The 13,421-nt window shown below is 55.9% G+C and overlaps 4 protein-coding genes and 1 non-coding gene across 5 annotated transcripts in view; 3 read left to right on the top strand and 2 right to left on the bottom strand.

Moving 5' to 3' along the window:
* The window catches only part of CHGG_10882 (uncharacterized protein), a gene marked incomplete at both ends in the record, with an annotated part of 1,314 nt that extends 386 nt beyond the window's left edge, over positions 1-928 (top strand). The window contains 2 exons of the mRNA XM_001226148.1: positions 202-460; positions 608-928. Coding sequence (XP_001226149.1) covers positions 202-460; positions 608-928 — 580 coding nt within the window. The remainder of the gene's footprint in view (positions 1-201; positions 461-607) is intronic.
* A 471-nt stretch (positions 929-1,399) lies between these two features.
* On the bottom strand, positions 1,400-1,473 carry CHGG_11223. Its single transcript has one exon. It is a non-coding gene; the product is annotated as a tRNA-Asn (tRNA).
* A 1,289-nt stretch (positions 1,474-2,762) lies between these two features.
* On the top strand, positions 2,763-3,926 carry CHGG_10881 (uncharacterized protein; the record flags this gene model as incomplete). Its single annotated transcript, XM_001226147.1, has 4 exons — positions 2,763-3,010; positions 3,099-3,515; positions 3,620-3,665; positions 3,720-3,926. The coding sequence occupies 4 exons, from the start codon at positions 2,763-2,765 to the stop codon at positions 3,924-3,926; spliced, it is 918 nt and encodes a 305-aa protein (XP_001226148.1).
* A 614-nt stretch (positions 3,927-4,540) lies between these two features.
* CHGG_10880 (uncharacterized protein) lies at positions 4,541-5,943 on the bottom strand (the record flags this gene model as incomplete). Its single annotated transcript, XM_001226146.1, has 4 exons — positions 4,541-4,707; positions 4,758-5,431; positions 5,485-5,569; positions 5,718-5,943. 4 exons carry the CDS (start codon positions 5,941-5,943, stop codon positions 4,541-4,543), a joined length of 1,152 nt encoding a protein of 383 aa, XP_001226147.1.
* A 655-nt stretch (positions 5,944-6,598) lies between these two features.
* CHGG_10879 (uncharacterized protein) lies at positions 6,599-13,256 on the top strand (the record flags this gene model as incomplete). The annotated part of the gene is made up of 3 exons (XM_001226145.1): positions 6,599-7,404; positions 7,795-10,386; positions 10,868-13,256. The coding sequence occupies 3 exons, from the start codon at positions 6,599-6,601 to the stop codon at positions 13,254-13,256; spliced, it is 5,787 nt and encodes a 1,928-aa protein (XP_001226146.1).
* Between the last annotated feature and the right edge of the window lie 165 nt (positions 13,257-13,421).

Genomic DNA, 13,421 nt, shown 5'->3' with positions numbered 1-13,421 from the left:
ATGTAGTTGATGAGCGTTCCGAGTGAAGAAGTGGGGGCTGATGATCGGATTCATCCCCATTTTCCAGCTCGTCCGGAGGAAGGCAAACAAGAGGCAGAACGGCTATCTCTAGATCGTGCGGTCGAGTAACTCGAGGCACAAAACAGCGGCAAGAATAGTAAATGGGCAAGGGTTTGCAGTCGGGACCTGTAATGATGCCAGGCAAAACCTGGTTTTCTACGATAAGGCGGAAGGGAGCATGCATACACCAAGAATCATGTTCCATAAAACTCGGCTCATTCGGTGGCGGCCCGTTTGTTCAGCAGAGCGGCTCGCCGGACAGGGACATGCGGTTGCGGGGAGTATAGGGTGTGGTGGGAGGCGGTGGAGGAGCTGGGCGTGCCGGTGTATTTGCATCCGAATTGGCCCAGTGAGGGGGATGATGGGGAGGTATAGGGGCGGGTTTGGGGAGGCGGCGGCGGTGAGTATGGCGTCGAGCGGGTTTGGGTGGCATAGTGAGACGGCGGTGCATGTGATGCGGTTGTTTGCGTCGGGGTTGTTTGATCGGCGGCCCGGGTTGAAGATTGTGATTGGGCATATGGGGGAGATGTTGCCGTTTATGTTGCAGCGGATTCAGGCGCTGAGTCGGAGATGGGGTACGTTTGAGCGGGATTTTGAGACGGTGTATCGGGAGAATATCTGGATCACGACGAGTGGGAACTGGAGTCTGGATCCGCTGCGGTGTATCCTGGCCAACACCAAGCTGGACCATATTCTGTACAGCGTTGACTATCCGTTCCTGTCGAACGAGTCCGGGCTGGAGTGGATTAAGGAGCTGGAGAAGAGTGGCCTCGTGGATGAAGAGCAGCTCAAGGCGATTGCCTATGGGAATGCTGAGAAGCTGCTGGGGGTCAAGCTGCCAGAAAGTTTTGTTGGTGCGTCGAGTTGAGACTCAAAGAGATAAAAGTATGGAGACTAGCCTATATATCATTAGCGAGCCAAACATAATGAAACATTGAAGTGACAGTTACGAACTCCCTAAGTATTACCGTTCCCAGATAATCAATGACTTTTACCCGAGTTTCCCCGAGTTCTAAAGCCGGCATCAACGATACCAAACCTGGAGACTAAGAAGGGTAAGATGAGAGATATAAAGTCAATTAAATGATTTTATGTATAATGAGTAGTACTTCTTGGTCGGTTATCCAGCCAGGATATTACATGTATCTCTTTGGAGTTGATAGACAATCAACTCGTTTATCTCAGTGAGACTCATCTTCTAAAGTAGCTGGAAAAAACAACCTAAGTTGGTCAACCATTTAAGCTCTCTCTCTTCCTCCTCGCCATATTTCGAACGTTACAGGGAAAAAACAGACATGAATTCCACCAAGGATAATTCAGGAAAAAAAAACGTCGAATTCTCCTCCGGGAAGGCTCGAACTTCCAACCTCCTGATTAACAGTCAGACGCGCTAGCCAATTGCGCCACAGAGGACAACTTGAGATTCATGATCTTTTTATTTGCCTTTAACAATGGTCCTATGACAGATCCAACAGGAGTGACCGTGCCCGCTGCGCGCGGGCACGCCAAAGGAGCCTGGAGGAACTTGCCGGCTGCAGGTAGGCCCCATAGCGGAGTCAACGATGTAATTGTCTTTTTTCCCATTTCATGATGGTTATTGACGAATGCTGGGAAATAAGGAAAGGTGGTTTCTCCAGTCAGACTAGCGTCTAATCGTACAGTCGCGCCCTCTTTTTTTCCCGCTGTAGACCTTTTGCTTCGGATCGGCTCCGGAGAAGTTTGCTTCTTTCTCTTTCTTGTTGGAGTGGTGTCCACCGGAGCGAGTTGATCTTCCAACAACTGCTCTGCGTTTGAACCGTCGTCGGTGTGATCGGTATCTTGTTGGTGGTTAGCCCAGTTAGCCAGCTCGAAGGAAGTCATACCTGGGCTTCAAATTGTAAGCACTGGCTCGGCGTTGGTTGTGGTCGAGTTTGATGGTCGTCAAGGATGGCCGATGGCTCGGTTGCCTCATGATCCGGATGCTTCCGGGGCCGTGCCGGGTTTTTCTGTTTATTTGTCAACGTGTTTTGGCCGCCAACGGGTGAGGAGAATGGGTTCCAGCTTGTGATTCCTCGTGGACCGGTTGAGCGTGGTGTTGTAGGCACTGTGCTAGGTCGTATGGGTGTCGTGTTGTGAGCGGTTAAACTGCTTTGTCGAATAGACTCCCAGTCGTCTGGAAGAACTACAGGGATGCGAACGCTTGTGTCGACGAGTTGAGGGCCTTGGATGAGGTTTCGATCGAGAACTCCCAGGAGGCGACCGCTGCATGCGATCCAGGATCCTCTTGGAAATGGGTTGACAGCTGTTCGCATCCAGCCGGCTAACGACTTCCACGGTTGTTGTTCAACGGGAAAGACGAAGGACAGCAGCGTGACGGCAACTATCCAGGGCAGGCAAGCGAATCTGTCTTCTGCACATAACGATGGGCCTCATGGGAGCCCACAGCGGCACATTCACAGAGACGGAGGGTCAGCGGACGAAGTCGGTCTGGGCGGACAGATGCAGCTCGAGTTGGGCCGTTATGCGACGTACGTCGATGTCGCCTTTGGGCTTACGAGGCACTGGACCCTAAACAAGCTCCAGTCGCTGGCGGTATTAATACCAGCAGCGTTCCTTGACGACCGCGGCACGCGGCTGCAAGAAGAGGGGGCCGGCAGCACTTCCAGTACGTCGGCGGCGAGGGCGGCACGGGCAAATCTCGCGTCATTCATGCAATTCACGATATGTTCCGGTTGAAGGATGGTCTCCACACCCTGCTCTTGACGGGCGCCAGCGGCAACGCGGCGGCGCTGATCGGCGGGGTGACGCTGCACTCGGCGATGAACATTGGATTCGAGGGCAAGAACGAGGTGGCAAGGAACGTTTCGGAAGAAGAGAAGCTGCGTTGGAAAAATATGGTCATGTTGATCGTCGACGAGATCAGCCAGGTTGGCGGACTCACGCTCGCGGCGGTAGACAACCGTCTGCGGCAGTACAGGGAAGACCAGTATCGCCCGTTTGGCGGGATCCCAATGGTCTTGTTCTTCGGCGACTTCTTCCAATTCGATCCCGTTCTGCAGACCAGCCTCCTCTTGCCAATGCCTAGGGACCGCGGCGGACAGAGACCAGAGGCGTACTCCGCCACGGAGACGACTCACAGCTGCCGACCCCTGGCCTCTTCTTTTACGCCCAAGGCATGCCGGTCGTGGTGACTCGCAACCAGTTTGTCGGGCTGAAGGTCGTCAACGAGTCAACGGGGCACCTTTCATGGCCGTCGACATCTTCCCCGACCTCGCGTTTGGCACCATCGCCCTCACTAGTGACGTGACTCTCCATCTCGGACCGCCGGTGGTCGTCCTCCTCCAGTCGGACGATAGCGCGGACCTCGCCATCCCCGGGCTCCCCAACGACACCATCTTAGTCAAGAGCAAGACGGTCGCCATCCCGAGCCAAATGCGGGGCAAGGAAGGCAGATGGAGGGGCAAGCCCGGTTTTCGGTGGGTCACCCACAGAACGGGACCTCTTTGTACACCGGCCTTCGCCATGACGGATCAGAAGAGCCAGGGAAAATAGTTCTCAGACGTCCTCGTCAACCTCAAAGGCGTACGCCGCGGCGGCACAGCGACTCGGCCCAGTTTCATAAGTCTGTACGTGCAGCTGTCGAGGGCGCAGAGCTGGACGGGCTGCATCTGTTTCGGAAGCCGGAAAGCAGTGACTTCATCGAGCCGAAGAACGTGCTTGATAAAGACATGAGGGACGCCATCCTCAAGCCGGAACGACAGGGTGAGGAGACCAGACGGCGGTTCGAGCAGGACCACAGGCACGAGTCGTGGTTCCAGGAATGGGACGTCATGGCCGAATCAGCGCAGATTGAAGCAGCTGACGAAGAAGCGGGTGCGTCGCTCTAGTAGTAATAGTCAACCCATAATAGGTGTCGACCCTGAACACCTCATTTTCGCCACTTTTTGACAGAAATTTGATTTCTTGGTTCGTGATTGTCGAGGATTGCGCGACGGAGGCACGCAAAGGCACGAGCGAAGCAGCGAGTCACAGGGGCCCTGATGCCAAAGTGCGGGTAAGCGGCTTTTTTCCGGCGGTTTGATTGGCCAGAACAAAGCAACAACGGTCCGTGCACATCCACCGCCAAGACCAACTGCGAGATGCCAATTCGACGAAGCAGAATGCAGATGACGCCAGACTTCGAGATGCTATCGAGAGAAGTCGAAAAGGAGAAAAAAGCCAAAATTCTACAGTGAGAAGTCGACAGTACAGGTTAGAAATGACACCGTTTTGTAGGGTTTTTTTATGGAGAAAAAACTGGTTCGTGCTCAGAGCAGGCCATGGCATTTTTGACAGGAGTGACCGTGCCCGCTGCGCGCGGGCCCGCCAAAGGAAGCCTGGAGGAACGGGCCGGCGCAGGTAACCCATAGCGGCATCAGAATATGGTTGGTCGATCAGTTTTAGGACGGTTGACGAATGTTGGGAAAGCAAGCAAAAGCAGTTCTTTGGTCAACCTCAAAAGCTAGTCATACAGCCGCGCCTTCTTTCTTCCCGCTGTGGATCTCTTGCTTCTGGCCGGTTCCGGAGAGCTTGGTTCCTTTCTTTTCTTTGTCGGGGTACTGCTGCTCGAGACGAGTTGAGCGTCCAATAGTTCCTCTGTGTCCGAACCATCGTTCGAGTCATCGCCATCTAGATCAACGGTTAGGTGAGCCGTGGGTCTGGAAGGCGGCGATACATACCTGAAGATGGAACTGTGAACGTCGGGGCAGGGTCGGCGGTGATTGAAGCCACCGCTGCTTTAGGGCCGGCTGCTAGTGCGGTTGTTTTGCGTTCTGCGGTCTTCGGGGCACGGCTTGGTGACGAGAATGGGTTTCTGCTTGCGACTCCTCCGGGGCCAGCTGGGCGTGGTGTCGTAGGTGACTTGTCGACAAGGTTCGATGATTTTGAGGTGGGTGTATTGTTGGTAGACAAGGAATTCTGCCGAATGAATTCCCAGTTGTCGGGAAGAACCACCAGGATTCGAACGCTGGAATCGACTAGCTGAGGCCCTCGGATTAGGTCGCGGTCTAGGACCCCCAGGACTCGACCACTGCATGCGATCCACGAGCCTTTAGGAAAGGGGTTTGCGGCGGTCCGCATCCACCCGGCCAGTGACTTCCAGGGTTGCTGGTCGACGGGGAAGAGAACAAGGACGTGGCATATGTGTATACCCTTCCGAGGGGGGCGGTCATTCTCTGGTTGCAAGTAAGACCCGAGTTTGACGAACACTGAAGTCTTGATCAGTGGCTCTGGCCAGACTCCGTCCTTGATGTGGAAGGTATCTAGGTCGACAGGGCCGGCAAAGGATACATGTGCCGAAGTGGTTGGCCAGAGAGTTGTCTCGTCAGGACCGCCGAGCTGGCGGGGGATGACACTTGGAAGTGTTAGCAGCCAGGTTCTGCTTCAGTGAGAAATAATAGCGCGTACGGAGTCAAGCCATCATCGCGCGGCAGTGCCAGTGCCACCTGTACAGACTGCGGTTCGTCTGTCTCCCACCCGCTGGATCCTACGCCTTGGAATGTGAGTTTGTTTGGGAGAAGTCGGGCGACGATACTGAACCATTTCCCTTCCCAATCCTCTTCCAGGGTTTCTATTTTTTGCTTCGGCGTTGAACATGGAGAGTATCAACGGAAGTCCCGATGTCTCCTCGTCTTCCGTACTCAGGAGGCGCGGGTAGAGCTCTTGGATAAAAGCGGGTTGGATGAATGGTAGGAAGGTCCCGGCCTTGAAGTTTCCTGCGCTCGTGTATCGAGAGCCAGATGGGAGAATGTCGCACTGGGCCAAGTCGGAGTGGTAGGTGACGATGAGATCCGAACCGATTGTCCCTTGGTCTCGTTTGTTTGGCCGTGGGGGGATCGGGTAGACGGCAGAGACGGAAGAAGCCATGGCGGCGTTAGTAGCGTTCCAGCTTCTATCAATAAAGAATTGAGTTCTAGGAGAAAGGCTGGAGGGACAGAGAATGTTGAGTGCTGTTCCTTGAAGAATAAATGCTGAACTCACTGTGGGGAAATCAATTACTGCTCTTAGTAACGATCTAACCTTGCCTTCCATATATCACGCCGCGACACTAAGCCGGGTTCTGAAACGCAATCTAGCAAGCCATGTCGTCATATCAGGTAATATCAGGTATTGAATCGGCAGACTTGGTAAGGATTCTCGCTCGAGAGGTGATGACACGGACGGAGTGTGTTTCGAGAATATCTTCACAAACGCGATTGGTTTGGTTCCGAGGGCGGAGACGCTACAATCCGTAGGTCTTTGCTTATGTGACACTAACAACAGCGACTGATGCTGTTTCGAGAATCAATCTGGAGGCTGTGATCCGCATTGATGTGCATTGTGAAGAGGGTTCTTTGGAGCGGCTTGTCGCATACGTCTTGGGGGTTATGTGGTTAGGCCTCCAACTATGTCTGTGGCTCCAAAAGAAAAAAGGGGGGTGTTGAGAAGTGTGTAGAGAGGCGAACTGAGAGTTGGATGACGGATGTATATTTCCAGAGCCATACAATTACTTTCTCAGCACGCTTGTTGTTGCTACTTTGACATGTCTGAATCGAATAACGGGCTTCTTTTTCCGCCCACCCCGTTACAGATACAGTCCCAGCGGGAGTGGATAGACGCGGGAAATCCAGGCCATGAACGGATTTTATTAGTTCCAGAGATGGCGAGGAGCGGAAACCAGGTGCACCGGACTTTCACAGACCTTTGTTTTGCGCCGTTCCAGCCGCAAGAAGAGCGCCGCAGTCAGCGCCCGTGGGCGTTGACAGGACCACAAGATGATGAGAGCCGGGCCATACGGGAAGCCTCGCGACTGCGACTGGCAGAACAAAGGCGACAGGAGCGGGAGGCCATGAGGCAACGCGAGCGGGAGGCTAGGAGACAACGTGAGGAAATAGCAGAGGGACTGTTGGCAGAACAAAGGCAACAGGGGCGGGAGGCTATGAGGCAACGCGAGGAAATAGCAGAGGGGGTGTTGGAGGAGCAAAGGCGACAGGAGCGGGAGGTTACACAGCAGCAGCGAGAGACGATAAGATGGATGAAAGAGGAGGAGCGCCGCCGTCAGCAGACGGAGGCGATTGGGCAACAGGAAGAAGACCGTCGCCGCCAGCACGAAGAGAGGTGTCTACGGCAGGAAGAAGGCCGGCATCAGCGGGAAGAGGAGAGGAGACGACAACTGGAAGAGGAACGAGAACGTCATCCGCGAGCCGAAGAGATACGACAATGGCTGGAGAAAGAGCGGAAGAAGCGAGAGGAGGTGGCGCGACGTCGAGAAGAGCTAGCAGAGCATACGAGCCGGGGCCGTCAACGAGCTCGAAGGGCGAGGCAGGAAGCCAATTCGTCATCTCCGGAGTACGTAATAGTATTTTCCTAAACTTCAGGTCTGTCTGACTAACAGCAAATAATCAGGAGACGGCGACGGCTTGACCGGTCGTCCGTGGAGATGACTGCGCAGCAAAGGGAAGCACTAGATCGACTGGTCCAGGAGAGGGAGAGATCCTTCCAAAAAAAACAAGCGGCCTCAGTTCGCCGTGACTGGTGCAACCCTATTCCGAGAGAACGTAAAGTCGACACGGTCCAAGCCTTCCTAAAAGCGTTCCACGACGAGACCACCATGGAGATAGCAACGTGCTCAGTTTGCTATATAAAAAAAAAGCCAAGAGATCTTGACCATGTCCACTGGAAAACAGCGGTTCCCGCGGAGATTCAACCAGCAATGACGAATCTCCTGGGGTGCAAAAGATGCTTTCCCGAGCGAGATGGCGACAATGTTGTGCCGATCTGCTTCACCTGTCGCGCTGCCTTCGATCGACACCGGGTTCCGGGCGTCTGCATGGGTAGTACGATGGATATCGGATGTGAGCACCGATACCCAAAGGAACTCCGAGATCTCACTCCTTTGGAGGAGAAGCTGATTTCGCTGAATACGGCCTACGGGTTCATCACCAAGTTTAACGTGCAGCGCGGACAGAAGACCGGTCCCACATATCGGAAGCACGTTGTGGGCCATATCTCGGTCTTCCCCAACGATGTAGAGTCTTTGGCTGCGACTATATTGCCGCATCCACTTGTCTCGTCGTTGGACCAGGTGCATGTGATCTGGACCGGCTTAGAGCGGCCGAGGCCTGTGGACGTGAGCAAACTGCTGAGTGTCCGACCCGGCGCCCTCCTTACAGCGCTGCATTGGCTGCGGGCAAATAACCCTCTTTACGCGGACATTGTAATCAATGAGGAGGAGATGCACAGTTGGTCTTTTGAGAATGGTAGCCAGGTGCCGTCTTTGGCGTACCAACGAATGGTGAGAGAGCAAGAGACTGCAGAGGAAGCCATCCGGACAGCACAGATCGTGCCGCCGACTGATCGAGGACAGGATCTCCCGGTCAAGCTATCGACGGTTGAGGACATTATGACGGAATTAGCAGATAGATGCAAGGAAAGTCCTGCTCCGGCCGAGCCCACGCCTAGCGCATCCACCGCCAGTTTGGAGGAGGCGACGGCTGAAGAAACGGAGGAGCCGGTGTTTGAGTTACGGTCTTCGGCCATGTTTCCGATCGACGACCAGGCCGCCTTCGAAGAGCAAGACAAGCTAGAATTTATCAGTCTGGCGCTAGAAGCAGAGCGTGAGTCTGACGACCGCTATGAGGCTAGGGCCGGCGACGCACCGTCTATGCAGGTCTATGGCTCCTCGGAACGGCCGTTCATCCGGATATCGCGCGGTAGTGAGTTTGCCGACGCCTTCTCTCCCGACTATTTTCCCAAGACATTCCCTTGTTGCTTTCCATATGGGCGTGGCGGACCACGGGTGGCGGATCGTAACGAAGAGGGAGGCTCAGCAAATCCGCTACTGCGAGATATGACGCTAGAATCGTGGGCCAAGGTTGTCCTGCAGAGACACGGTGGGCATTTTGGCCAGCACCCCATGTTTGGGTTTCTCATCTTCAACATCCTTGTAAAGTCTCGAAATCGACGAATCGGCCAGGGACGCTTGAAGCGGTCGGCTTTCCGACGCATTGAGGGAATCCATCAAAGGCTAACGCCCGAGCGGTTGAGGGAGGCGCAGAAGGAGATGTCCGAGACGGGAAAGACGACGGACGGAGACGTTCTTGCACTTATGAAGGAGCTCTCTCTCTACGGTAGCCGACATCCATTATCAAACGAGAGCCGCCTGTCGATGCGGAAGAAGATCTGGTCCATGATCGTGGCGTTCGGACTCTCGGCTATCTGGTTTACGCTCAACCCAAACGACATTAACAATCCGGTAAGGCTGAAGCTCGCGGCGTACAGGGGACGGGATGGCGAGGCTGCCAGAGCCTTTCTCAGCGCACTGTCCACGACGCTGCAGATGACGACCCTCTCGGTGCACGATCCTCTGAGCTCGACTCTTTTCTTCTTTCGTGAGATCTCCCTATTTTTCGAGCACTACGTTCGCGTCGGACGGCCATCCATCTATGGGAACGTGAGTCACTATTACGCCACCATAGAGACCAACGACCGCGGGGCTCTCCACCTGCACGGCCTGCTGTGGCTGGACGGGAACCTGGATCTGGCGAATCTCGTCCGCGATATGGCCAACCCCGACGAAGCGGTATACCGGTCCAAGGTGAAGAGCTTCGTGGATGACGTATTCACCGCGACCCTGGACGAGGCCCTGGCGCAAGAGGCAACGGAGAGTGGCAAGAAGACCACCGTGGTAGAGCCAGAGCTGATGCACGACGCAGAGTGGCTATCGGGGGAGTTTGAGCGTGAAGCCAACTTCGTCGCGTCTCGCTGCCAAGTCCATCGCCATACCGCTACGTGTGTGAAATACTCGTTCAAGGAAGTTCTCAAGTCGGGTCCGGAGAAATGCAAAGCGCAGCTATGTCGGTTCCGGGCTCCGTGGAAACTCGTGCCGGAGACTAGCTTTACGGAAGACGGCCTGCTCGAGGTGAAACGGGATCATCAGATGGTCAATCAGTACAACCAGAGCATGGCCGTGGGTCTTCGGCATAATATTGACATATCACCAATCCTTACGCGGAAAAAGGGGCTGTCGCTCGTCCACTACATTGGCAACTACGCCTCGAAGCTCCACGCTCCGCATGTGGATGCGAATCGCTCATGCAGCGGAGCTGCTGGAGTTGGTTTTGCAGCAGCAAGGGGAGCTAGACGGCTCGGCTGCGCCGTCGGCGATGAGAGAAGCCACCAAATCGTTCCTCCTGCGAGTCGCAAATCGAATCCACACGAGCAGAGAGCTCTCACATCCCGAGGTGCTTGGCTATCTGCTCAGCTTCGAGACCGACTTCACGAACGTCACTGCCTGGAGCTGGATACATCTGAATTCCTTGTACTGGGCCTGTGCTAGACAGTGGCCGGGTCTGCGAGAAGCATTGGCGAACCTTGGTGAAGAGCCGTACCCAAACAATGTCTACTTCGGAGAAAGCGGCTTCAAGCTCTCTTATTTGGAAGCGTACAAGCACCGCGGGCCGATCCTCGAGCACCTCTGTTTCTATGACTACGTGTCCTTTGTGGTCCTGAAAAAGGAGCATTGTCACCGGCGAGACCCGACGTCGGTTCCTTTTCCACCATCGGAAACAGTTTGCAAAGGATGGATTCAATGCCTCCGAACTCCCAACGAGACAGCAGTACCCGTTTTTCATGGCCGCCTCACAGACGAGTTCGAGGAGCAGGACGAGAAATTTGTAAGGAGGTAGGTAGCAGGGTCCTCTTGGCGTAAAAGAAAAGGGCTTACAAGTCACATACAGAAACGCAGTCCTGCACCTCGCCCTCTTCGTTCCATGGGAAAGGTTTCAGGCTGAGCCAGCGGACGATATACCAGGACTTTGGCGATCGCTCGAGGGCAGCTGGGCGCCCGAATCCGCTCACACGTCCAGAATATCGCTCTGCTACGCGTCTCGGCGGACGATGCCCGTGCTGACCGAAAGATGCAAGGGCTAGAACAGGAAAACGAAGACGTCGTCGACGGGTTTGGCTTTGAGGACCGGGAGGGGGACGATGACGGCGTCGGACTGGATGGTGGGGACATCGATCCACAGGCCCACTACGAAGCCTTCTTGAATGTCCTTTCAGCGGTTCGAGGCAGCGAGATCAAAGATATGACAGCGACTTCGGCGCTGAGGCGCTTGGACCAAGAGGCGAGGGCAGTTGACCCAAGCCAGGACGACAACAATGCTGCCCAGCGTGGTCGCCATTTCTATACCATGCTACAGGACCTCCAAGACTCGCCGTTCCGCGGCATGGGACTGCCCAGCCGCGAGGAGATCGACGCGGTATTGAAGGTCCAGAAGAAAGAGGACAGCAACGTGACGGCGAAGATCCAGGGCAGGCAAACGAATCCGTCTTCTGCGCATGTCGGCGAGCCACACGGGAGCCCACGGTTGCCCGTTCACGGATGCGAAAGATCTCCAGAAGGGGTCGGTCCGGGCGGACAGATGCGGCTCGAGCTCGGACGTTATGCAACATACGTCGATGTGGCCTTGGGCCTCACAAGGCACTGGACCCTGAATAAGCTCCAGTCGATGGCAGTCTTGCTACCGGCGGCGTTTCTTGACGAGCGCGGCACACGGCTGCAGGAAGAAGGGGGTCGGCAGCATTTCCAATACATCGGCGGCGAGGGCGGCACCGGCAAGTCTCGCGTCATACACGCCATCAAGGACATGTTCCGGCTGAAGGACGGTCTCCACACGCTGCTCCTGACGGGCGCCAGCGGTAACGCGGCCGCGCTTATCGGCGGAGTGACGCTGCACTCGGCGGCGAACATTGCGTTTGAGGGCAGGGCAGCGACAGCAAAGAACGTCTCAGAAGAAGAGAAGCTGCGGTGGAAAAACATGATCATGCTGGTTATCGACGAGATCAGCCAGGTGGGCGGTCTCACGCTCGCGGCGGTGGACAGCCGCCTGAAGCAGTACAGAGACGACCACCATCGACCGTTCGGCGGGATCCCAATGGTCATGTTCTTTGGTGACTTCTTCCAGTTCGACCCCGTCCTGCAGACCAGCCTCCTCTTGCCAACGCCTAGGGACCCCGGTGGACAGAGACCGGACAGCTCGGCAAAGCACTTAGCAGCGCATAAGCTGTTCCTCCAGTTCGCGAACGTCGTCATCCTCCGCGAACAGGTCCGCGCGGCCGGCTGTGCAAGGCTGCGGGGCTTCCTCCGGCGCCTGCGCAGTGGGGAGCAGACCGAGCTGGACTTCCAGCGGCTGAGCCAACGCGTCTATACACCGTCGTGCGAGTCCTCCTTCGTAGACGGCCTGAGAGCCATCACGCCTCTGAACCAAGACCGGTGGGACCTGAACATGGCGGCCGTCGTCCAGTGGGCTCGTGCCCACGGTAAGCACATCTCAGTCTTTGCGGCCAAGCACGATACTGAGTCGGGGAAGCGATTGAGTGCGGGGGACCTATGCCACGTGCTCCGCTACGGAGACGACTCGCAGCTGCCGACCCCCGGCCTGTTCTTCTACGCCCAAGGGATGCCGGTAGTGGTGACTCGGAACCAGTTTGTCGGGCTAAAGGTCGTCAACGGGGCGCCTTTCAAGGCCGTCGACATCTTTCCCGACCTCGCCGCCGGCACCATCGCCCTCGCCAGCGATGTGACTCTTCATCTTGGACCGCCGGTGGCCGTCCTCCTCGAGTCAGACGACAGCGCGGGCCTCGCCATCCCCGGGCTCCCCAATGGCACCATTTTAATCAAGAGCAAGACGGTCGCCATCCCGAGCCAAATGCGGGGCAAGGAAGGCAGATGGAGGGGCAAGCCAGGTTTCAGGTGGGTCACCCACCGAACGGGGCCTCTTTGCACCCCGGCCTTCGCCATGACAGATCAGAAGAGCCAGGGCAAGCAGTTCTCCAACGTCCTCGTCAACCTCAAAGGCGTCCACTCCAGCGGTACGGTGACTCGACCCAGCTTCATGAGCTTGTACGTGCAGCTGTCGAGGGCGCAGAGCTGGGACGGGCTGCATCTGTTTCGGAAACCGGGGCGTGGCGACTTTATTGAGCCCAAGAATGTGCTCGACAAAGACATGAGGGAGGCCATCCTCAAGCTGGAACGACGGGGTGAGGAGACCAGACGGCGGTTCGAGCAAGACCACAGGCACGAGTCGTGGTTTCAAGAATGGGCTGCCATGCCTGAATCTGGCCAGGGTACTGAAACCGATGACGTAGAGGACGCGGCGCTCTGGCGAGACCCTGGGGTTTCCGAGCTCAGATCGTAGCACAGCTCTCCAACGTTGCTCTGTTTTGGAGCTCTTTTCCAGCGGAATAAGCTGCTTCAATTAATATTTTTATTTTCCTTCTCAACTTGTTGCCGTGTTGCCCTGCAATCTGCATCTTTTCGTGGTCGTCGGCGAACCTGGCCGGGGGTACGCCATCTCATTGGC

Source organism: Chaetomium globosum, genomic scaffold, assembly GCF_000143365.1.
Source record: "Chaetomium globosum CBS 148.51 scaffold_8 genomic scaffold, whole genome shotgun sequence".
NCBI lineage: Eukaryota > Fungi > Ascomycota > Sordariomycetes > Sordariales > Chaetomiaceae > Chaetomium > Chaetomium globosum.
Note: the sequence above shows the minus strand (reverse complement) of the source record. Positions and strands in the feature narration are given on the sequence as shown.